This window comes from Bufo bufo, chromosome 2 (genome assembly GCF_905171765.1).
Source record: "Bufo bufo chromosome 2, aBufBuf1.1, whole genome shotgun sequence".
NCBI lineage: Eukaryota > Metazoa > Chordata > Amphibia > Anura > Bufonidae > Bufo > Bufo bufo.
In genome coordinates this window covers 643,507,652-643,533,371 of record NC_053390.1, presented here as the reverse complement: position 1 = coordinate 643,533,371, position 25,720 = coordinate 643,507,652, and the positions used below count along the sequence as shown (strand labels likewise).

Below are 25,720 nucleotides of genomic sequence, written 5' to 3'. Positions count from 1 at the left end.
GTCTCCTAGCAACCGTGCGTGAAAATCGCACCGCATCCGCACTTGCTTGCGATTTTCACACAACCCCATTCACTTCTATGGGGCCTGCGATGCGTGAAAATTACTGCTTATGTGAACAGCCCCATAGAAATGAATTGGTCGGTATTCAGTGCGGGTGCAATGCTTTCAACTCAAGCATCGCATCCGCGCGGAATACTCGCCCGTGTGAAAGGGGCCTAACACTTCTACTAACCACTTTAACCTGCAGTATACACTGCACTGGAAAAGTACCAGTATATTATGGACTTGCACTGTCAGCATCTCCCTAACACTTCTACTAACCACTTCAACCTGCAGTATACACTGCACTGGAAAAGTACCAGTATATTATGGACTTGCACTGTCAGCATCTCCCTAACACTTCTAACTGCAGCATACACTGCACGGGAAAAGTAACCCCCCCTTGAACATGCCTAGATGAAGCCATTTATTAATAAAATGAAAACCTCGGTGCTCTCACCTTGATGCAGATACCACACCCGATACAAAGGGTTTCTGAAATCCATACAATCTTACTTTGGGGAGTGACTTCAATGCACAACTTTCCTAGAGGAAAAAGAAAAAAATTCTGTTTGTATCTTCAGCACCAAGGCTTCTCTGCTGCCTACAAATTAACTTATAACATGCAATCAGATTAGCATGCAGCATGGTATACACCAGGCGGGACTGAGCATGCCCTTTCCAGGTTTAGGTTCCTCGCGGGCGGTCCTACTGACTGAGCTATCTTGGTAAGCACATTTACACAGAACAGGCTATTTATCACTGGGTAAGACCCAAGAGAGCAAGGATTTCAATGAATAAAATACAAGTTAGAATCTTTTCCCATAAAACTGTATCAATCTGATTTTTATGTAATTTACAGTATGTTTAATATTCCTTTTTTCTATGTCCTATTGGGACTTTAGCGTCCTTTTATTTTAACTGTAAAGCATATAAATACAGTAATGCACGGGAATACACAGGTATGTGTGTATCTAAGGTATGCCCTAGCAGTCAATATTCTAGGGTCTTAAGACCTCAAACGCTGCAATGAGAACCGATAGTTTTCTCTGTTCCCAGTTGTTACACGGGGAGTGTAGTTATCAATCCCAAGTTCCAACCAGGATCCAAGATGGCCAATTACGTCCTGTTGTGGTTAAAAGACCACAATTAGGGCTTGGTAATGCGTCCACTTGCAGGAAGGGGTTTAAGACTGGAACAGAATCTACAGGTGGCGTCCATGTTAATATAAACCATTATAGACATCAGCATTGGTCTGCTCAGGAGAAGCACTAATGACTTCAGTTACCCTACTCGCTCACTTACCCATCCTCACAACAGGGCAGCTCTTTTTGCACTCCTGACGACATTTCTTTGGCTTACATTTGTCTTGATTAACAATAGCTATTCTTGTCAGTTTGTCCGCCATCTTGGGTGTACTGTTGGCTGTTCTGGTTTTAGGCAATTTTAAAAATCAAACCTAAAAAAAAAAAGTGAAAAGTTAATGCAATGCTTTAAGAATAATTAGATCCTGAATAACTAATTCTGCCACAAGATCGATATGAGCCACCAGGGACTGTACGGACGGCAATACTGCTCCGGCACTGTCACCTCTCCTGACAGGTCGGTTTCAGTGGCGTCTTGCATTCCCCATGTAGTAATAATTCTGGAGCATCTATTCCCATGACTCTATGATGCCCCATTCCTTTAATATTCCTTATATTAGTTATGAATTAATTGCTAGCAGTTTAGAATAAAGTTCCAACTGGGTGTTAAAAGCTTGGGGAGGTGAAGGGTAGGGGGGACGTCACTGCACAGTCCGATACTGAAAGCACTGACCGGATAAATGTCCGAATCGGCCGTTATGGGACACGCCCCCAAATGGTAACACCCAGTTGGACATTTATCTCAAACTGCTGGGAATTCATTCATAAACGTCAAGCAGAAATAATAGAGTTATAGTACCAAGATGCTCTTATATTATAGGCAATGGAAGCAGTTACCAAATCAGAAGTCTCCTGCACACAACCAGATTTTTGTTCCGCAATTTTTGTGGATCGGATGCGGACCCGTTCATTTCAATGGGGCGGAAAAAAAAAAATGCGGAGAGCACACCACGCGCAGATATGAACTGACCATCATAAAAGACTATGATACGGTTAGGCCAAGGGAGCGTCGTCGGCCCGGGAGGTCCAGCAGACACAAGGACTGGAGAGCGATCAGCCTGCGGCCGGGCGGGAATGCAGCCCTTTCTCATTCTTATCTCTCTGTACCAGTTGCTGAGCTGTGCTCGTCTTCAGTCAGAGTTTTGCAGACTCTAGTATATTACACGCCAGGGCAGATCTTTTTTTTCCCCCCCTAGAGCTTATACTTAGCTCCATAGTTTTAGTTAGGCCAAGTTCACACTTCACTTATTTGATGCCAAAACCAGGTGCGGGTCAAAAACACAGAATAGGTGCAGATCTTTCCATTAGACCTTCTCTGTGTAGGCTTCACTACTGGTTTTCACTCACAATAAGGCCTCTTCCACACAAACGTTTTTTCCCCCCGTTTACGTTCCGTTTTTTTGAGTTCCGTATACGAAACCATTCATTTCAATGGGTCCGCAAAAAAAAAAGAAAAAAAAAGGAAGGTACTTCGTATGCCTTCAGTTTCCGTATTTCCATTCTAAGATAGAACATGTCCTATTATTGTCCGCATAACGGACAAGGATAGTACTGTTCTATCAGGGGTCAGCTGTTCCACAAAAAACGGAATGCACATGGACGTCATCCGTATTTTTTGCGGACCGCAAAATACTGAAAAAGCCATACGGTCGTGTGCAAGAGACCTAACTGATGGAAATAACTGGTGTGAACGTGGCCTTATATAGGCAGGCGCGTCCTTAGAGACCAGTTTGAACTCTCTAGGAGCCCTAAACGTGTGCATGTCACTGGTCCGGCTCTCGCTTTGCTAAAATAGAAAAGAACAGCAGGTGCCACCACTGAAAGGTAATAAACAGCGGTTTTAAAGGGGTCGCCTGCCTTTTTTATACTGATGATCTGTTCTCAGGATATCAGCAGCGGCGGGGTGCAACTCCTGGCACCCCCACCACTCAGGTGTTTGAAGAGAAAGCAGCGCTCCCCGTGCAGTGTAAGTACAGCACCTCCATCCCTGCTCCTGTCCATTGAGGTGAATGGGACGCTGCAGGCGTGACAGACAGCAGGTAAGCAGTAAAGAGAAGGCACTAATACAATTACAAAAAGAGAAAAAACATCCACCCGCTCTGCATTCATCTGTTGCGTCCCGCTGCTTTCTCTTCAGCTGATCGGCCGGGGCCAATCTGATACGGATGACCAATCCTGAGGATAGGTCATCAATATAAAAAAAGGGGACAACCCTTTGACCAGTCTCCAGCTATAGACTGGGATATCCACTGGCAAGAAGAACAATCCGCACACTGGATACATTAAAGAACTAAACATAATGAAATCCAATGGGAAAGTACAGCTTGTCGCATTTCCTGCTGCATAGAATGGCTCTGGCAGACATGATTATCTGTGTCACCCATCCTGTGGAAAGCTGTGGCCATCTGTCAATCGGCTGATGTACGACAAACCTGGTACAATACTATATGGTGCCGGCTATCACATTACCCAATGCATGGGGGCAAATACTACCTCTACTGTACAGCTTAGGCCAGGGCTTGACAAATTTCCTTGGAATCTAGGAGCCAGCTAAAAAAGTTAGGAGCCAGCCGGAGCCGCGTCATAAAGCCCCTAGTAGGTGCCCCCATAGTGCCCCCCCCACTTCTCCATAGAGCCCCCCCAATAATGCTGTATACCATGTTACATATACCGCCGCTCCGTCCCCGGACCCTATTGACTATAATGGGGACGGGGTGGAGCTCCGGCGCAGCACGGCAGTTCACGGTGAGAGGCCGCCGGACTAAAAAGTTGGACATGCAGTACTTTTAGTCCGGCGGCCTTTCACCATGCACTGCCGTGCTGCGCCGGAGCTTCGCCCCCATTATAGTCAATGGGGACAGAGCTGCGGTCCGGCGAAACAGCGGAAGGATGGATCCGACAGGGTGAACAGCCTGCCGGATCCATCCTGCCGCAAGTGTGAAAGTAGCCTTAGTTCTATAGCTACTGAATGAGACAGAAGAAGGGATGCCTTTAACATATAGATCTCCTTGAGAAGCCAATTTGATCCTAAAGGGTTAATTCAAACTGTAATCTAAGGGCTCTTTCACACCTGCGTTCTTGTCTTCCGGCATAGAGTTCCGTCGTCGGGGCTCTATGCCGGAAGAATCCTGATCAGGATTATCCCCATGCATTCTGAATGGAGAGAAATCCGTTCAGGATGCATCAGGATGTCTTCAGTTCCGGAACGGAACGTTTTTTGGCCGGAGAAAATACCGCAGCATGCTGCGCTTTTTGCTCCGGCCAAAAATCCGGAACACTTGCCGCAAGGCCGGATCCGGAATTAATGCCCATTGGAAGGCATTGATCCGGATCCGGCCTTAAGCTAAACGTCGTTTCGGCGCATTGCCGGAGCCGACATTTAGCTTTTTCTGAATGGTTACCATGGCTGCCGGGACGCTAAAGTCCTGGCAGCCATGGTAAAGTGTAGCGGGGAGCAGTGTACTTACCTTCCGTGCGGCTCCCCGGGCGCTCCAGAGTGACGTCAGGGCGCCCCAAGCGCATGGATCACGTCATCCATGCGCATGGGGCGCTCTGACGTCATTCTGGAGCGCCCCGGGAGCCGCACGGACTGTAAGTATACTGCTCCCCGCTCCTACTATGGCAACCAGGACTTTAATAGCGTCCTGGCTGCCATAGTAACACTGAAAGCATTTGGAAGACGGTTCCGTCTTCAAATGCTTTCAGTACACTTGCGTTTTTCCGGATCCGGAGTGTAATTCCGACAAGTGGAGTACACGCCGGATCCGGACAACGCAAGTGTGAAAGAGGCCTAAACTGTGTCCTGTCACTTATCTCTCTGCTCCTGTCCCTTAATCTTATCACTGCTGCAACAAAAGCATCAGCCACAGCCTCAGTTCTTTTAACTCAAAGAATCGAATGAGTCTCTAACTAAGTCGGATCTTTAGATTCTTTTAACCTGAGACTCATTCGATTCATTCTTAGGCTACTTTCACACCTGCGTTAGGTGCGGATCCGTCTGGTATCTGCACAGACGGATCCGCACCTATAATGCAAACGCTTAGATCCGTTCACATTACCATGAACAAAAAAAAAATAAAAAAAAATTTTTTTTTTTTGTTCATGATAATGCAAACAGATCCGTTTTGACTTTACATTGAAAGTCAAGGGGGGACGGATCCGTTTGAAGATTGAGCCATATTGTGTCAACTTCAAACGGATCCGTCCCCATTGACTTAGGCCTCTTTCACACTTGCGTTGTCCGGATCCGGCGTGCACTCCACTTGCCGGAATTACACTCCGGATCCGGAAAAACGCAAGTGTACTGAAAGCATTTGAAGACGGAACCGTCTTCAAAATGCTTTCAGTGTTACTATGGCACCCAGGACGCTATTAAAGACGCTATTAAAGTGTACGGTAAGTACACTGCTCCCCCGCTCCCCACTACACTTTACCATGGCTGCCAGGACTTTAGCGTCCCGGCAGCCATGGTAACCATTCAGAAAAAGCTAAATGTCGGCTCCGGCAATGCGCCGAAACGACGTTTAGCTTAAGGCCGGATCCGGATCAATGCCTTTCAATGGGCATTAATTCCGGATCCGGCCTTGCGGCAAGTGTTCCGGATTTTTGGCCGGAGCAAAAAGCGCAGCATGCTGCGGTATTTTCTCCGGCCAAAAAACGTTCCGTTCCGGAACTGAAGACATCCTGATGCATCCTGAACGGATTTCACTCCATTCAGAATGCATTGGGATAATCCTGATCAGGATTCTTCCGGCATAGAGCCCCGACGACGGAACTCTATGCCGGAAGACAAGAACGCAGGTGTGAAAGAGCCCTTACATTGTAAGTCTGGACGGATCCGTTTGCCTCCGCACGGCCAGGCGGACACCAGAACGCTGCAAGCAGCTGCTAGTGCTTGCCTTGCCTCAGCTCTGATTGGTTGGTGGTTGGGGAGGGGAGGGGCTGTCAGAAGCAGCTTCCACTCTAGGATCAGATTACACTCCTCCCGAGTCCCTCCCCTCCCTGCTGCCAGCGTCTCTGCTATTGTGTGCTGTGACCAAGCTGTTTCAAACAGTGCTGCCTCCGGACAGAACGGCAGCTCCGCACACATCGCCCGGGCACCTTTGAAAACGGGCTGACAAATCCCCAAGCGCCAGGACTAAATTCCTGGTCGCCATGGCGACCTGGGATTTGTCGAGCCCTGGCTTAGGCTACTTTCACACTGGCGTTTTGGCTTTCCGTTTCTGAGCTCCATCATGGGCTCTCACCAGCGGTCCAAAACGGATCAGTTTTGCCCTAATGCATTCTGAATGGATAAGGATCCGCTCAGAATGCACCAGTTTGCTTCCGATCAGTCTCCATTCCGCTTTGGAGGCGGACACCAAAACGCTGCCTGCAGGGTCTTGCTGTCCGCTTGACGAAACTGAGCCAAACTGATCCGTCCTGGCACACAATGTAAGTCAATGGGGACGGATCCGTTTTCTCTGACAATAGAAAATGGATTTGTCCTCTATTGACTTTCAATGGTGTTCAAGACGGATCTGTCTTGGCTATGTTACAGATAATACAAACGGATCCGTTCTGAGCGGATGCAGACGGTTGTATTATCTGAACGGATCTGTCTGTGCAAATCCATAATGGATCCGCACCAAACGTGAGTGTGAAAGTAGCCTTAATGCACACAACCATAATCGGCCTGGGAAATATAGTCCGTGTGTCTGCTGAATCTCCCGGGCCGACCACGGATCCCCTTGATCCGCCATCAGATACAATTCAGAAAAGGCGCAGTCAGCCCGGGAGATCTAGCACACAGTCATGTGCCATTACACACAAGAAACTTTGCTCTTTTGAAAGTCTAAGGCCTCTTTTACACGGGCGTTGCGGGAAAATGTGCGGGTGCATTGCGGAAACATGCACAATTTTCCCACGCGTGTGCAAAACATTGTAATGCGTTTTGCACTCGCGTGAGAAAAATCACGCATGTTTGGTACCCAAACCCGAACTTCTTCACAGAAGTTCAGGCTTGGGATCGGTGTTCTGTAGATTGTATTATTTTCCCTTATAACATGGTTATAAGGGAAAATAATAGCATTCTGAATACAGAATTCATAGTAAAATAGCACTGGAGGGGTTAATTTTTTTTTATAATAATTTAATTCACCTTAGTCCACTTGTTCGCGCAGCCCGGCATCTCCTTCTTTGCTGATTGTAGGAACAGGACCTGTGGTGATGTCACTCCGGTCATTACATGATCCATCACCATGGTAAAAGATCATGTGATGGACCATGTGATGACCGGAGTGACGTCACCACAGGTCCTGTTCCTACAATCAGCAAGGAAGGAGACGCCGAGCTGCGCGAACAAGTGGACTAAGGGGAGTTAAATTATTATTTATTTATTTTTTAACCCCTCCATCCCTATTTTACTATGCATTCTGTATTCAGAATGCTATTATTTTCCCTTATAACCATGGTATAAGGGGAAATAATAATGATCGGGTCTCCATCCCGATCGTCTCCTAGCAACCGTGTGTGAAAATCGCACCGCATCCGCACTTGCTTGCGATTTTCACGCAACCCCATTCACTTCTATGGGGCCTGCGTTGCATGAAAAACGCAGAATATAGAGCATGCTGCGATTTTCACGCAACGCACAAGTGATGCATGAAAATCACCGCTCATGTGCACAGCCCCATAGAAATGAATGGGTCAGGATTCAGTGCGGGTGCAATGCGTTCACCTCACGCATTGACCCGCGTGGAAAACTCGCCCGTGTGAAAGGGGCCTAAGGCTACTTTCACACTTGCGGCAGAGTGATCCTGCAAGCAGTTCCTTTGCAGGTAAAACGTATTCTTTAGTAGGACTGATCACGATCCTGATCAGTCTGAAAAATGCCTGATCAGTCAGAAAAACGTATTGAAATGCCAGATCCGTCTTTCCGATGTCATCCAGCAAAACGGATCTGGCATTTATTTTTTCCACCTTTTTTTCAGTTTGCGCATGCACACACCGGAAGGACGGATCCGGCATTTTAAATACCGGATCTGGCACTAATACATTCCTATGGAAAAAAAATGCATTCAGGCAAGACTTCATTTTTTTCCGCCGGAGATAAAACCGCAGCATGCTGCGGTGTTATCTTTTGCCTGATCAGTCAAAAAGACTGAACTGAAGACATCCTGAACGGATTTCTCTCCATTCAGAATGCATAGGGATAAAACTGATCAGTTCTTTTCCGGCATTGAGCCCTTTTGACAGAACTCGGTGCCGGAAAAGAAAAACGCTAGTGTGAAAGTACCCTAATATGACATGCACATAAAGGCAGCCAAACCCCCCCCCCGCCAATTTGGATCAATCAAATAGTGAGTAGGCGTTTCCAGACTCTTCCACGGTGGCAGATCTTGGGGTGAAGGAAGGATTGGGTATGTTAGGCCTCTTGCACACAAACGTTCCCCCCGTTTACGGGCCGTAAGCGGAACCATTCATTTCAATGGATCCGCAAGAAAGAAAAAAAATAGATCCAAAAGAAGAAAAAAAACAGAAGGTACTGCGTATGCCTTCCGTTACGTTCAAAGATAGAACATGTCCTATTATTGTCCGGATAACAGACAAGGATAGGAGTCTTCTATCAGGTACCAGCTATTCCGTAAAAAAACGGAATGCACATGGACGTCATCCGTATTTTTTGCGGATCCATTTTTTGCAGACCGCAAAACACTGAAAAAGCCATACGGTCGTGTGCAAGAGGCCTTAGACTACAACATGGCAGATCCTTTACCCCTGTGGGAGATGAGTCGATGCCTGAGGAGTGCGGTTTGTTCTGGTCTCCCTACTAAACAGACATGCATGCTCGGCTGAGAGTGCACGTTTATAGAGGAGTCAAAGGCTTGCTGGCCATCAGGGGAGAACAGACAGCTTCTACCCATATGGTCTGCAGCCTACTCTCCAGCTGTTGTAAAACTACAAGTCCCAGCATGCCACAAGAGCTGGGGCAGTAGGACTCTAACCCCTGGAGCAGATGCACATACATGATACATACACGAGGATTAGGCAGCGTCCCCAGCATGAGGCGCCAACAGATAAATGAAAGGGTAAGGCCGCCGTACACTGCTGACCAGAGGCCAGGCCCTAGCGGCAACTCACCTATGGAGGCCCGGGGAGGGGTTGCTACCCCTGCTGAGATGGCAGGTGCCGGTTGGTGGGGAATGGGAGGGACGTCAGACGACCGCCTCTTCCCCCCTGTTCTCAGCGGTAACACTTACACTTCTCCCCGGGTAGCAGCGTGCGAAGCACACACGAAGAGAAACCGGCCAAGATGGCCGCCGCCGCTGCTACCTCCTCCCACGGCGCTGGCGTGCAGAGCTACGTAGGCGTTGCGTTCCACTGTGGAACGCTTCGTTCATCCCAGAGTCATGCGCCTGACGTCATCAGCAGTGGCCAAGCAGTGAGAGGCTGGCGGTCTGATTGAGTGTGGTTGGAAGGAAGCGGAGCTTGTATTCCCGGGATGAAGTGAGCCTTGTGATCTGCCAGCAGTACAGAGTAGGCATGGCGTGGCATTGTCTGGTGCCCTCGGGTAGTCACTCCCTGTCAGGCTGGGCAGTATGGGGTCTTAGTACAGATAACTGTATTTTATTCTCACAGCTGACTATGACTGTCTTGCTTATTCCCTTTAAAGTGTCTTTTCTACCTTGAAGTGATATTCACCCAATGGCTGTACTGAAATAGTATGAGATTCATCCCTTTAGATGATTTCTCTAGTGTCCGGGAGGCGGGACTTCCCTGAGAAGTGCCCTCTGCTCTGAGTGACAGCTGTAACATCCAACTGGACGTACTGTAGATTTCTTGAAAATGTTTCACTCGTTCTTCCAACGAGCTTTCTCAATTCTGAGTGACTGTACAAGAATTCTCTGGGAATAAATATGTAACTGAATCAACATCTGGTAATTATACCCAGCATGGGGTCAGAAGTCATTATACCCAGCAACACACTGAGGCAACAACTGGTTCACCCCAAAGACCCAACGCCTAAACACAAGATGGACAACATTGTGTACGCAGTCCAGTGCAATGAGGAATGCTCAGAACTACATCAGCGTATGGCTCAGCATAGAAGAGCCAAAACCTCTGGTCAAGATTCAGCCGTGTACTTACATCTAAAAGAAACAGGTCACAACTTTGAAGACAGTCAAGTACGTGTTTTGGATAAGGAGGCCAATTGGTACAAACGAGGTGTGAAGGAGGCCATCTACATAAAAATGGAGAAGCCAAGCTTGAATAGAGGCGGAGGGGTTAGATAATGGAATCAACACCTTTGACCCCAGGCTGGATATAATGACCTCTGACCCCATGCTGGGTATAATTACCAGATGTTGATTCAGTTACATATTTATTACCAGAGAATTCTTGTACAGTCACTCAGAATTGAGAAAGCTCGTTGGAAGAACGAGTGAAACGTTTTCAAGAAATCTACAGTACGTCCAGTTGCCTTGATTTATTCCTTACAGATATACCATGACCTGGATAAATGAGAACCTTCACAGACATCCAACAGGAGACCACTCCAGCTGTCACTAGGAGCAGAGGGGGAGGGGCTGTAAAGCCGCTCAATGTGGAGAGCCGTTCTCAGGGAAGTCCTGCCTCCCAGACACTTGCAGGGTAGAATAAAACGTAATATTCACACTACTCCTGATAAGAAGAGCTCCTCAAACGGTATGTTTTGTACTGCTCTCCCCAGCGTCTACCTCATTTAGTCGGCAGTTGAGCGTGACCAAAACCGATGACAGACTCGCTTTAAAGGGGTTCTCCAGGAAATAAAGAAAATGAATGATAAAATACAAACTTCTTAAATACTTACAATTATATATACATTTGAGTTATCTGGGGGGCAGTCATTAAATGAGTCTGTGTCCTGGAGATTCAGTTAGACCAGGCACAGTAGGGCTAGCTCAGCTGACCCTTTAAAGACTGGATCCTTTTATATTATTTTTCCCCCCACATTCCAAGAACCATAGCTTTTTAAAGAGGACCTTTCACTGGTCCTGACATTATAATATTAGTACGGGGCAGTGTAGGGCATGATCTGTAGATGTCAGGGCGCTTTTTTTTCCCCCAGATGCGCTGCTCCGTTTCTCCACTCTGCCCCCCCCCCCCCGTTCAGTTTTGGCGCCCTGTATGCTATATAGTAGCTTCTTATTTTTTGCGGTAGAAATTGTATTTTTAATAGCACTATTTAATTTAACATAGTTATTGGAAAACAGGAAAAATAATTCTTTGTGGAGGGAATTTAAAAAACACAATTTTACCAAGGTTTTTTGGGGTTTGATATTACGGCATTCGCAGTGCGCTAAAAATGACATGTCTTTGTTGTATGGGTCAGTATAATTACAGCTATATTAAATTTGTATCATTTTTAGAATGTTTTTTTATTTTTTATTTTAAAGGACATCTGTCAGCAGTTTATAAACTGAATCTGACTGACCTGTTACATGTGCACTTGGCAGCTTAAGACATCTATGTTGGTCCCATGTCCATATGTGTCCGCATTGCTGAGAAAAATGATGTTTTAATATATGCAAATGATTGACAATCAATCAAAGTGCAGAGGGTGCTGCAGTTGCAGAGAGAGCAGAGCCTCTAGGTGTAATGGTAACGCCCCCGTTGCTCCTAGAGGCTCATTTGCATATATTAAAACATAATTTTTCTCAGCAATGAGGGCAAATATGAACATGAGACCAACACAGATGTCTTCAGCTGCCAAGTGCACATGTAACAGGTCAGCCAACTTCATAGGTACAAATCTGATGACGGTTGCCCATTAAAAAAAGAAAACCTTTTGAAAAAATAAACAATTTCTTTATCTTGCCATTTTTGGACAGCCATAACTTTTTTTTTATATCTGTCTACAGAGCTGTAGGCGTGGAGAAATTAGATTTTTAATATGTTGTGTTTTTCTAATTTATTTAAAACTTTTTTTACTGTAATTTATAGTCCCCTTGGGGATTGCTTGTCCCATAAGCTGCAATAGAATACTATCGCAGGGTATGGGATCCTGACAGCCTGAATGAGAAGCTGTGCCATGGGCACGGCTTTTCAGGCACTTAGCCTGGGAACCTTCACAAGGCCCCACACTGTCATGGCCACTGATCAAAGCCCCTGCAATTTCACAATGGGGCTCAGATCAGAGGTCAGAGGGAGCACCCTCCCTCTGTCTAACCCCACAGATGCCACAGTCGCTATTGATGCCGGTGACGCTACGGAGGCTCGTCCCCGTTTGCCATTGGCTGCTCCATTCCCCCCTTCCCCCCCCGACACCAGATATTTTCATTGTGTGCAGAGAAAAGCAGCAGCGGCGGTGCGGGAACCAGGAACGGTGCAGGGACCGGGGTAAGTATATTCCATGTGGGGTCCCCGGCACATGGGGGGACATTTTATACTCTTGGAGAATCCCTTTTAAAGAAGTTTTCCTTTTTTCCTTTCTCAGCATTTGTCAGGTGCTGGTGCCATCTCTGGGATGTGCCATCAATCTCCCAGATGGACCAACCCTTTTCACCACCAGATAATCGCTAACGAGCGTCCCTATGAACACTCCTTAGCAATTATCTGTCATCACGGGTGCGGACCCATTCACTTCAATGGGTCCGCAAATCCGGAGATGCGGAACAGAACACTACGGAAGCACTATGGAGTGCTTTCTGGGGTTCTGTTCCGTGCCTCCGGAACTTGCTCTATATTTTTGCGGAACGGACGGATAGCGGACCCATTCAAGTGAATGGGTCTGCGATCCCCATGCGGCTGCCCCACGGACGGTGCCCGTGCATTGCGGTCCACAGCACGGGCTTCACACGTTCGTGTGAACAAGCCCTTAATGCGTTTTGCACGCGCGTGATAAAAAACTGAAGGTGTACAAACAACACCTCTTAGCAACCATACGTGAAAAACGCATCGCATCCGCACTTGCTTGCGGATGCGATGCGATTTTCACGCCGCCCCATTTACTTTTTCACTTCTATGCGTGAAAAATGCAGGAATATAGAACATGAGATTTTCACGCAACGCACAAATGATGCGTGAAAAACAACGCTCATATACACAGCCACATTGAAATGAATGGGTCCGGATTCAGTGTGGGCGCAATGCGTTCACCTCACGCATTGTACCCACACAGAATACTCGCTCGTGTAAAGGGGCCTTAAGGGGCTAAGTAGGAAATCGTGAGTGGTGCTTTTAGACAAAAGTGTTAGGTTTAAAGATGAGCCAAATTTATCAGACAACTTGCTGTTGATAAATGTGGCGCACCTTTCACCAACTCAACGCAAACCCCATGAGTACATTTCCCCCGGTGTTGTGAGGCTTCTCAGCCAGTCATGAACAGTTTATGGTCTGAATACAGGCTGCCAAACGGGTGCATCTCAAGAAATGACAATATAATCCAAAACGTAATTTACTTAAAAGGGTTTTCCAAGACCTCTCAGGATAGGTCATCGGTATCTGATTGGTGGGGGTCTAACACCCCGGACCTCCGCCGATTAGCTGTTTGAGAAGACGCTGGCTCTTCTGTGAGCACCATGACCTTCTCGTAGCTTACCAAGCACAGCGCCATACTTTGCATAGCGGCTGTGCATGGTATCGTGCTTCACTTCTATGGCGCTGAGCTGCCCCTGGGCCACGTCATCAATGAACGTGTGCTCACTGGCCTAGGAAAAGCTGAGAGAAGGCTGCGGCGCTACTGCCTTCCCAAACAGCTGATCGGTGAGAGTCCCTTACCAAGATCAATCTGTTTGTAATGAATCTATATAATATGAGTTTCACATTTTGAATTCAATTACGGAAATAAATTTAGTTTGCAGCGCTATACTCCTTTATTGAGATGGACCTGTAAATGTTGTCTGTCAGTGTAAAGTATGAATCCGATCCTGTGGCGGCTGTAGTACTAGCATTGTTAATCCAAAGCCTGTCTGCTCGATAAGTAGCGGTCGTCTTTGTTCTATTGTGTTGCCTTATAATTGGACCCTTCTAGCTAGTCCTTTACCTGATCACTGTACCAACTGGAAGCAGCGTTCAGAAGAACTCCTCATCATGGTGCCTATGGTTTCCTGCAGTAAATCCAAACCTGACATCATTATACCTGTCTGAAGGGATCTTGTATAAAATGTAACTGTATAAAGCAGCAAGTCATTAATCTTGTATTTTGTTTTTAGGTTCTTCCCAAAGTTGTCTATACTGGCCTGTTTCCTCAACTTAAACTTCCAAACATCTCCACAATCAATTGCTTGGTAAGTGATTGACATCTAAAGTTGCTGTAATGTAACGACTGTATGAACTAATTGGGTTGGCCCCCTGGTTTTCACCTTTTATCCCCTACAGGGATCTGGTCTTCTCTCCAGACCTCTACCTCTAGGAATAGTCCTGGTGTAGGTGGCACCTGATCCACTTGGCAGGAGGAGAAGGATCAGGCAATACTCATAGTCAGTTTACAGGCAGAGGTCAGGACAGGCAGACTTCGTGTGTATCTGTAAAACAATCCGAGGTCAGGGCATGGTCTGGTAGGTCAAGGCATCGAGTAGATTATCGGAATTGGTTACCAGGCAGAGGTTCGGTACACAGACAGACAAACAGCATAGCACACCTTTACTGGTTAACTATAAACTAGGTACCCAAAGGTGAGGATTCCTTCAAGTTATGAATGAATTACTAGCAGTTTACAATGAAGGTCTGGATAAGTGTTTCCAGTTGAGGATGTGTCCCTGCACAGTCTGACACTATCTAATCAGTGCTGCCAGTATCAGACTGTGCAGGGCCACACCTCCAACTTGAAAACACCCGTCTGGACCTTCATTGCAAACTAATAGCAATTCATAATTTTTAGCAGGAATAATAAAGGAATAGCTAATAGCACAACATAGCAATATAAGAATAGACGCTTTAGAATTATTGCGTGGAGAATGCAAGTAGTTGCTGAAACAACATCAGGAGAGGTGACCGGTCCTCTAAAATGTATTGCTAGAGTAGAGGGATTGCAACAGTCTATGACTTGATAGTGTCTCTCCTTGTTGACGCTGACGAAAGCTGAAAAGGAATAGCTACTGCTATTGTATCAACTGATGGATATCTGAGCATCTAGATTAAGGCTACGTCTACACGACGACATTTGTCGCGCGACAGATAGGGCACAACTACACTGCAACATTTTGTTGCACCAATGTTGCGCGACAATTTTTATAATGGCAGTCTATGGTGTCGCACTGCAACATGCAACAGTCGCAGAAAAATCCATCTCGAATGGATTTTCTGCGACTGTTGCATCGCAGTCGCAGCATGTTGCAGTGCGACACCCTAGACTGCCATTATAAAAATTGTCGCGCAACATTGGTGCAACACAATGTCGCGCGACAAATGTCGTCGTGTAGACCTAGCCTCAGTGGAGAAGTTATGGATCTCCACAACCACCACTAGGGGGAGCTTATTGAATATAGATTTATACAGAATCCGTTCTATAACTTATTGGCCTTATTCTAAAAGTATTGTATATGTATATTGTACCTGCTTTAAAGAAGGCTCCAAGTGATTATGGATATAAGCCAAAGTAAGAAAAGATGATCTGGAAGGAGCTTCTGCATCTGAATAAACAGACACAAAAAAGGGGTTGTGCCAAGTTCGAAGTTATCCCATATCCACAGGCTTCATCCTCTATGGGAGCACTGGACATAGCTGAGAGCTGTACTTGACTATCTCCAGCAGTCTATCTCCTAGAGAATGAATGGAGCGGCAGGGTGCATACACTCCCTGCTGCTCCATCAGATCGCGGAAATGAGACCCCTTTTCTCCGGATGGGTGGGAGTCCTAGCGTTCAGACCGCCAGCGATCAGTTAATTAAGGGATAGGGGATAATATATGAACTTGGCACAACCCCTTTAATGTAGGGCAGGAATCGGCAACCTCTGGCACTCCAGCTGCTGTGAAGCTACAACTCCCAGCACACACATTTACTTGACTGTAACTCCCAAGGAGGATTCTGGGAGTTGTAGTTTCTGAACAGCTGAGTGCCAGAGGTTGCTGATCCCTGCTGTAGGGTATGGGAGAAATACTGCTGTAAGTTGTATCTGCTGGCAAAATCTACATGACAGTACTGAATTTGAGAACTTTGGCTGCCATAGATTTCAGTCGTCTTTTACTCCTGAAAACTGGGCTAAAAGAAGATAAACATCCTGGGCCTGCTCGGCTTGCCCCCTTCTTGTTCTCGCCAAGCCCCTTTTTGGAAACTGGAGAGGATGCTGTAGAAACACCACTTGCATCTAGATTTAGGTGCAGTGGCATTTAAAAAGTTGCAAACATGGGGTTCGTAACTTTTTTACACCAGAAAGCTGGCATGGAGGCATGGTAATTCTCCCCCCATGTGCTTGTGTAATATAGAGGTAATATCAACTTGTAATGATATTTATGTCATCCAGTGTACTGGCCGATATCCCGCCGGCGCATGCGCACTGTGATGACCATTGTGGGCAGCAGCATCATTCCATGCAGTGTGCATGCGCGGGCGGGATATCGGCCAGTACACTGGATGACGTAAGAGGCTTACAGGGCAGGCCAAGCAACAGACTGGGGAGGGGTTATATGAGAAGAAGGCAGAGCGGCCTGGGCACTTACAGCCCGAACGCCGCCCCTGGGCACTTGCGAGCCCTAATTTACATATGAATAAAACTCAGTTTTTGCCCCTGGTGAACATCCAAACAAAAAGACAAAGGAACCATTTGACTGATCTATAGTTATACTACAGCGCTATGTACAGTGGTCTATAAGGGCAAATTGTGGTGACAGACTCCCTTTAAAGGAAAAACTAACATTTTGAATGGACATAAATATTCAGATCCTTTGCTATGACACTTGATATTTCCCTTTTATCTTATCATCTTTGAGATGTTTCCACACCTTGATTGGAGTCTCCCTCTGGTAAATTCAAGTGATTGGACTTTATTTGGAAAGACCCCCCCTGTCTATATAAGGTCTCACAGCTGACAATGTATATCAGAGCAAAAAACCCCAGACTGTGAGAAACAAGAATCTCTGGGCTGATGAAACCAAGATTGAACTTTTTGGCTCCCGTTGTAAGCATCATGTCCATGCACTGCTCACATGTCCAATATTATCCTTAGGGTCCATTCACACGTCCGTTTTTTGCTGAACAGATCTGGACCCATTCATTTTCAATGGGTCCTGAAAAAAAATCAGACATTGAGCTGTCCGTTTTTTTTCAGGACCCATTGAAAATGAATGGGTCCTTACAGCGAAACATTCCGTCGGCAGGTGTGCCATGGCCTGTTTGTCAGACCCCCATCAATCTGATATTAATGAGCTGTCCTAGGGATAGGTCATCAATATCTGTAGCCTGGACAATCTGTTTAACATGTCTGGTTATCACAATGCAGTTTTCTTACATCTCTCCAGATAGTTGGAAATGACAACACCCAACAAAACCCCACCTGGTGCCGACCCCAACCAGCTGAAAAGAACTGGAACTGTGCGAGAAATTGGCTCTCAAGCTGTCTGGTCTTTGTCTTCTTGTAAACCAGGTACAAGGTTAATAATATGTGACAGTTAGAGAGGACCTATCACCACTCCTGACAGGCCTGTTTTACTAGCTTCATGCATTCCCCTCTGGAGCCTCTGTTCTTATGGGTCCATGTTGTCCCATTCCTTTATTATTTCTGCTAGATGTTATGAATGAATTGCTAGCAGTCTGCAGCAAGGGTACAGAGGGAAGGTAACCAGTTGGGGTGTGCACCTGCACATTGTCGGAAAGGAAGCGTTCCTTCCGGGCAGTCGGCTGCTCGTTCAGTGAATCTTCATGCAGCGATCACCTCAACAGTATGAGGACGACAGATCACTATTGCAATCCCTTGTCCTCACACAGCTCCATTGTTTGTGGGTAGCAGATTGCTGTATAGACAGCCCGATCTGCTGCCCAGAAATGATGATTGATGTGCCTGCACGAAGGACAGGATCAACTGATGAACAAGCATCTCACTCAATCATCGGGTTATCGGCCGCTCCTTTACATCGGCAGATTGTCAAGAACGAGCATAATCATCTGCCCGATTATTGCACCGTGTGAATCCACCTTTACTAAGTGAATTAGACATTTCTTTTTTCAAAATGACTTCAAGTTTGTTACTACATTTACTAAGATAAAATTGCATGGAAATAGAGAAGCTGCATATGTTTTCACTGACAACATTTCTCAGTTATAACGTCTCAATATGTCAAATTAGGGATATGGTAAAGGGGCTTATCTTGGTTATAGTATATTGTTTTCGATGCAGTAGTGAGCACTTAGCCCAAATTTCAGGCTTAAAGCAGCCTGCTCCTATATTTCTTCCCTCTCTCTGAGAGGGATCACATCCAAGGAGTCCTGGTAGGGGGCAGCACTGCCTTGTTCTATTCTCTAAATGACCATACACTAGACCAGCTTTGTTATAATTTAATGCACATACCCTAATGTCAAGAGAGGTTTGTCTGGGTGATAAACTTTCTGAAGGAGGTTTAGCTGGAAACTTAAAGGGGTTATCCCATGGTTGATGTTAAAAATGAAATCGGACCGCATGTAGTACATGATAGTCTCTTTCTTAGGTCTCATGCAGTTTGCGGTCCCCAATGCATGGGCACCATCCGTGCGACTGCCGCAGACTGATTCACAATGATTCAACTTGAATGGGTCCGTCATCCATCAGTACTGCAAAAAAATTGACCATGTTCTATTTTTTGTGCGGTGTGGAGGCTGTCGGGGATCAAAGAAAAAATGTCAAAGGCAGTTGATCTTCGAGGTGGACATACAGTCAGGTCCATAAATATTGGGACATCGACACAATTCTAACATTTTTGGCTCTATACACCACTGCAATAGATTTGAAATGAAACGAACAAGATGCGCTTTAACTGCAGACTGTCAGCTTTAAAGGGAGTCTGTCATCAAAGTTTCACCTTTTTAACCCTTCCCATAGCTTTCTAGCAGCCTTACAGTTAATAAAAACGTTACCTTTATGAGCAATCCTGGACTTATAAAACCGGCAAAAAACAACTTAGTAGCATATGCAAATGAGGGCTCGCAAGTACCCAGGGGCGGCGTTACCCTCGTAGGTGCCCAGCTAGCTCAGCCTTATTGTCGCTTCCCCCCGCCCATTCTTTCTCTCTGACCGCCCATCTACTTACTTCTTGTTTCGCCGAGATCCCGCACCTGCGCACTCAGTCCGGCGCATGCGCACTGCGATGCCCATTCCTTGTACGGCATCACAGTAATTAATGCTAGAAAGCTATGGGAAGGGTTAAAAGGTGAAACTTTGATGACAGACTCCCTTTAATTTGAGGGTATTTACATCCAAATCAGGTGAACAGTGTAGGAATTACAACAGTTTGCATATGAGCCTCCCACTTGTTAAGGGACCAAAAGTAATAGGACAGAATAATAATCATAAATCAAACTTTCACTTTTTAATACTTGGTTGCAAATCCTTTGCAGTCAATTACAGCCTGAAGTCTGGAACGCATAGACATCACCAGACGCTGGGTTTCATCCCTGGTGATGCTCTGCCAGGCCTCTACTGCAACTGTCTTCAGTTCCTGTTTGTTCTTGGGGTATTTTCCCTTCAGTTTTGTCTTCAGCAAGTGAAATGCATGCTCAATCGGATTCAGGTCAGGTGATTGACTTGGCCATTGCATAACATTCCACTTCTTTCCCTTAAAAAACTCTTTGGTTGCTTTTGCAGTATGCTTTGGGTCATTGTCCATCTGCACTGTGAAGCATCGTCCAATGAGTTCTGAAGCATTTGGCTGAATATGAGCAGATAATATTGCCCGAAACACTTCAGAATTCATCCTGCTGCTTTTGTCAGCAGTCACATCATCAATAATACAAGAGAACCAGTTCCATTAGCAGCCATACATGCCCATGCCATGACACTACCACCACCATGCTTCACTGATGAGGTGGTATGCTTAGGATCATGAGCAGTTCCTTTCCTTCTCCATACTGTTCTCTTCTCATCACTCTGGTACAAGTTGATCTTGGTCTCATCTGTCCATAGGATGTTGTTCCAGAACTGTGATGTCGTTTGGCAAATTCTAATCTGGCCTTCCTGTTTTTGAGGCTCACCAATGGTTTACATCTTGTGGTGACCCCTGTGTATTCACTCTGGTGAAGTCTTCTCTTGATTGTTGACTTTGACACAGATACACCTACCTCCTGGAGAGTGTTCTTGATCTGGCCGTTGTGAAGGGTGTTCACCAGGGAAAGAATTCTTTAGTCATCCACCACAGTTGTTTTCCGTGGTCTTCTGGGTCTTTTGGTGTTGCTGAGCTCACCGGTGCGTTCCTTCTTTTTAAGAATGTTCCAAACAGTTGTTTTGGCCACGCCTAATGTTTTTGCTATCTCTCTGATGGGTTTGTTTATGTTTTTTCAGCCTAATGATGGCTTGCTTCACTGATAGTGACAGCTCTTTGGATCTCGTCTTGAGAGTTGACAGCAACAGATTCCAAATGCAAATAGCACACTTAAAATGAACTCTGGACCTTTTATCTGCTCATTGTAATTTGGGATAATGAGGGAATAACACACACCTGGCCATGGAACAGCTGAGAAGCCAATTGTCCCATTACTTTTGGTTCCGTAACAAGTGGGAGGCACATATGTAAACTGTTGTAATTCCTACACCGTTCACCTGATTTGGATGTAAATACCCTCAAATTAAAGCTGACAGTCTGCAGTTAAAGCACATCTTGTTCGTTTCATTTGAAATCCATTGTGGTGGTGTATAGAGCCAAAAATGTTACAATTGTGTTGATGTCCCAATATTTATGGACCTGACTGTATATAACAACTCAAAAAGAGTTCGATCAGTTATTAAATTATATTGTGCAATCAGTAAAACAAGGTACAAGCATCTATGCAAAAATATAAATGATTTATTATACAATAATTTAAAATACAATCAAAGATTAATCAATGGGAAACTCGATAATCTGCGAAGATACACACTGATATGCAGTACCCAAAATTCGCCACTAGATGGCACCAACACAAATACCAGTGTATACACAGTACCTCTCAGACATAAGATGAAATATATCTTCTCGACCACACTTTTGAGATATAAGAACTCAATAACGTTAATAAAAGATACAAATCCTTGCTCGGCACCCAACTATGACAAATCTCGGATAATGGGGTAGAATATAAATTATCAAGCCTGGTATTGACTATGGAATGAAATTATTCCAATCAGAGAGTTACCTCTGAAATCAATATTTAGGTCTTTTATTCAGTAATATGCATCGTTACTGAGTAGTGACAATATTGATGTAGCACTTTTAACAACTATATATCCGCCAACAGCAGGGAGTTTGCTAAATATCAGGCTGATTAATTTATATCAATACTACACGAAACAAAGTTATACATTACCGAGAATACAGATGATGTGCAGGGACTAAGAGAAGTCAGATCTAAGGTACGATCTAGTCCAGGAATACTCAAACTGCGGCCCTACAGCTGTTTCAAAACTACAACCCCCAGCATGCCCGAACAGCCTACAGGTATCAGCCTACAGCAGGGCATTGTGAGAGTTGTAGTTTTACAACAGCTGGAGGGCCGCAGCCTGATCTAGTCATTAGGATCTTTTTCATGTTTTTTCTTAGTTTCTTTGTGTTTTCTCTTTTTTTCTTGTTGGTGGTTGTCCCTTTCCTCGTGTGTGTGTGTGTGTGTGTGTGTGTGTGTGTGTGTGTGGTTTATGATCAAAAACTTATCAGTTAGACAATCATTGTTGGCTAGGCGTGTACATATGATAAGGACTGTGATGTAATTGTATTACCCAAAATGCACTTCTGCTGTTGGTGTAATGTTACTCATTTACCCCTAGGTGACACTATTACCTAAGTTATTAGTATCATTCTATTAAGGGTACTTTCACACTAGCATTTTTCTTTTCCGACATAGAGTTCCGTCACAGGGGCTCTATACCGGAAAAGAACTGATCAGGCATTCTGAATGGAGAGTAATACGTTCAGGATGCATTAGGATGTCTTCAGTTCAGTCGTTTTGACTGATCAGGCAAAAGATAAAACCGTAGCATGCTACGGTTTTATCTCCGGCGGAAAAAACTGAAGACTTGCCTAAATGCCGGATCCGGCATTCAAAATACCGGAATGCCGAATCCATCCTTCCGGCATGCGCAGACCGATAAAAATGTGAAAAAAAATACAAGACTGATCCGTCTGTCTGCATGACAAGTGGAGAGACGGATCCGTTCTTGCAATGCATTTGTGAGACTGATCCGCATCCGGATCCGTCTAAGTTATAACAAATGCTTTCAGTCACATCCAAATCGGCGGATCCGGCAGGCAGTTCCAAGTTCCAACGACCGAACTGCCCGCCAGATCACACTGCCGCAAGTGTGAAAGTAGCCTAAGGGTTAAATATCCAATTATGGCTTTATCTCACATTCTATACACATGACCTCTGGAACCTAAATCAAAGCTATAGGGATTAATTCTGACACTTCTTACCAATTAAGGACAGACTTCTAGGCGCGCCTTTGAATGTTTCTCACACTCCTAAATTTATTCTATAGATAATAATATGAATGAACCTTGTTTTCTCACAGATATGTGTCTCCTCTGCTACACCAACGGTTAATTGATTGTTAGTAAAAACACCACATCTTTACAGATACTCATTAACAAAGTCCAATATGGCCTCTTATAGGTATATATAATCAAATCCACTATAACTAGGATATTTAGATAAATGTTTTATACACCTATGAAAAAGCACAACAAGGCATGGAGAGAGAACCCACGGAAGCACTCTGTATTGCATCTGTTGGGTTCCATGCCCCATTTCTGTTTTTTTGCTGACCTGTTTCGGGCCACAATACGGGCACGGCTGGGCAACGGCTGTGTGCATGAGGCCTAACAAAGCTAGAACCAGCCCTGTGCCTCACGTGGATCCAGTGATCTCCCCATACATTGCTCCCGTTGCTCTCTTAGATTTATTTCAAGCTGGCAGCTCAGTGGGCGTGTCCTTTTTCTGCAACTGGTGACAGTAGAAGAATAGAACTGAGCATGTGCATCCACCTCATTGAGTTCGACAGAGAAATTACAAAAAGAACAAACAGAAGGTGGCACTATATAGATATAACTCAGTAGCTATAATAAAATTTTAATTACATAACATTACAACAGTATTCAGATAAAAGTGGTCTTGCCCCTTTCATTTATATCTGACCTATCGTCAGACCACACTGCTGTATTGTGCTGTTAAAGTGTAACTGCCGTTTCATTTTTTTATACCCTAACTAGCAGAAGGACCCGGCTTTGCACGGGTATATTTCATCTCTTACATTTAATGTTTGTGTGTCGTTAAAATATATCGACAGTATCCACTATAACAGTGACATTTACAGTACCCGCCCCTTTAACAGTGACCCACACAGCGGCCGTCCCTTTTATTAGTGACCTCCACAGTACCCCGTCTCGTTAACCTTGATTTTCACACTAACCCACCCCCTTAACGGTGTCCTCCACAGAGCTCCGTTACCTTAATATATGACCTCCACAACACCCCGCCCCCATAGCAGTGACCTCTACAGCACCCCGCCTCTTAACACTGACCTCCATAGCGGACCGTCCCCTTAATTGTGACTTCAACCGTTCCCTGCCCCCTTAACAGTGACCTCCAAACTAGCCTGCCCCTTTATTAGTGACCTCCACAGTACCCCATCTTCTTAACAGTGATTTCCACAACACCCCGTCCCCTTAACTGTGGCCTCTACAGCAATCTGTCCCTTCAAACTGACTTCCATAGCGGATCATCCCCTTAACTGTGACCTCCACAGCAGTTTGCCCCCTTAAGGGTCCATTTACACGTCCGTATGTGTTTTGCGGATCCGCAAAACACGGATACCGGCAATGTGCGTTACGCATTTTGCGGACCGTACATCGCTGACACTCTCATAGAAAATGCCTTTTCTTGTCCGCAATTGAAAATGAATAGGTCCGCACCTGTTCCACAAAATTGCGGAACGGATGCAGACCCATTTTGTGGGCGTGTGAATGGACCCTAACTGTGACCTCCACAGCACTCTGCTTCCTTAAGTGTCATCCACAGCCCCTGCCCCTTTAAAGCTGACCTACAGCAGTGAAAAAAATGTCTGGGTTGTTATGGAAACCTGGTGTAAAACTGTGTGTATGTGGAGACTAAGGGTCTGCGAGCTTCTATTGGCTGATAAGGGTCATGTAACCAGGCTTCTATTGGCTAATGCACTTTTTGGGAATATCTCATGAACGGTACGTGCTAGAGAGCTGAGACCCATTCCAAAACCTTCCCGGACACCTGATGTACCTGTGTGCCAAATTTTGTGATTGTAAATGCGACGGTGCGGAATTCTTTAGCAGACATACATACACACGCACACATACATTCAGTCAGCTTTATATTTTAATTGGTATAGTACACCCTGCTGTATCAATGCTTTTGTGCTTTATAATTTAATCTTTTTCAGTTTTAAGTCATAATAACACCCAGAAGCGTGTCACTTTCACATTGAGCAGCCCTCTTCTCACAGCGTGTCATGTGCATGTCAGCCCTGAGTGCTGGGGAGAGCACTGGGAGGAGGAGCACAACCCTGAGTGCTGGGGAGAGCACTGGGAGGAGGAGCACAGCCCTGAGTGCTGGGGAGAGCACTGGGAGGAGGAGCACAGCCCTGAGTGCTGGGGAGAGCACTGGGAGGAGGAGCACAGCCCTGAGTGCTGGGGAGAGCACTGGGAGGAGGAGCACAGCCCTGAGTGCTGGGGAGAGCACTGGGAGGAGGAGCACAGCCCTGAGTGCTGGGGAGAGCACTGGGAGGAGGAGCACAGCCCTGAGTGCTGGGGAGAGCACTGGGAGGAGGAGCACAGCCCTGAGTGCTGGGGAGAGCACTGGAAGGAGGAGCACAGCCCTGAGTGCTGGGGAGAGCACTGGGAGGAGGAGCACAGCCCTGAGTGCTGGGGAGAGCACTGGGAGGAGGAGCACAGCCCTGAGTGCTGGGGAGAGCACTGGGAGGAGGAGCACAGCCCTGAGTGCTGGGGAGAGCACTGGGAGGAGGAGCACAGCCCTGAGTGCTGGGGAGAGCACTGGGAGGAGGAGCACAGCCCTGAGTGCTGGGGAGGGCACTGGGAGGAGGAGCACAGCCCTGAGTGCTGGGGAGAGCACTGGGAGGAGGAGCACAGCCCTGAGTGCTGGGGAGAGCACTGGGAGGAGGAGCACAGCCCTGAGTGCTGGGGAGAGCACTGGGAGGAGGAGCACAGCCCTGAGTGCTGGGGAGGGCACTGGGAGGAGGAGCACAGCCCTGAGTGCTGGGGAGGGCACTGGGAGGAGGAGCACAGCCCTGAGTGCTGGGGAGGGCACTGGGAGGAGGAGCACAGCCCTGAGTGCTGGGGAGAGCACTGGGAGGAGGAGCACAGCCCTGAGTGCTGGGGAGAGCACTGGGAGGAGGAGCACAGCCCTGAGTGCTGGGGAGAGCACTGGGAGGAGG

At 46.2% G+C, this 25,720-nt stretch overlaps 2 protein-coding genes across 5 annotated transcripts in view; one reads left to right on the top strand and one right to left on the bottom strand.

Moving 5' to 3' along the window:
• The window catches only part of ABCE1 (ATP binding cassette subfamily E member 1), a 36,232-nt gene extending 26,730 nt beyond the window's left edge, over positions 1–9,502 (bottom strand). Inside the window, exons 1-3 of the mRNA XM_040418509.1 lie at positions 9,306–9,502; positions 1,345–1,498; positions 500–585 (exon numbers count right to left, since the gene is read on the bottom strand). Coding sequence (XP_040274443.1) covers positions 500–585; positions 1,345–1,447 — 189 coding nt within the window. The 5' untranslated portion in view covers positions 1,448–1,498; positions 9,306–9,502. The remainder of the gene's footprint in view (positions 1–499; positions 586–1,344; positions 1,499–9,305) is intronic.
• A 78-nt stretch (positions 9,503–9,580) lies between these two features.
• The window catches only part of ANAPC10 (anaphase promoting complex subunit 10), a 99,790-nt gene continuing 83,650 nt past the window's right edge, over positions 9,581–25,720 (top strand). Inside the window, exons 1-3 of one of the 4 annotated variants that reach the window (XM_040418514.1) lie at positions 9,581–9,671; positions 14,360–14,434; positions 17,608–17,728. In XM_040418514.1, coding sequence (XP_040274448.1) covers positions 17,614–17,728 — 115 coding nt within the window. In that variant the 5' untranslated portion in view covers positions 9,581–9,671; positions 14,360–14,434; positions 17,608–17,613. Of the gene's footprint in view, positions 9,702–14,359; positions 14,435–17,603; positions 17,729–25,720 lie in introns of all 4 variants that reach the window. The other 3 variants (XM_040418512.1, XM_040418513.1, XM_040418511.1) reach the window with 3 other exon arrangements.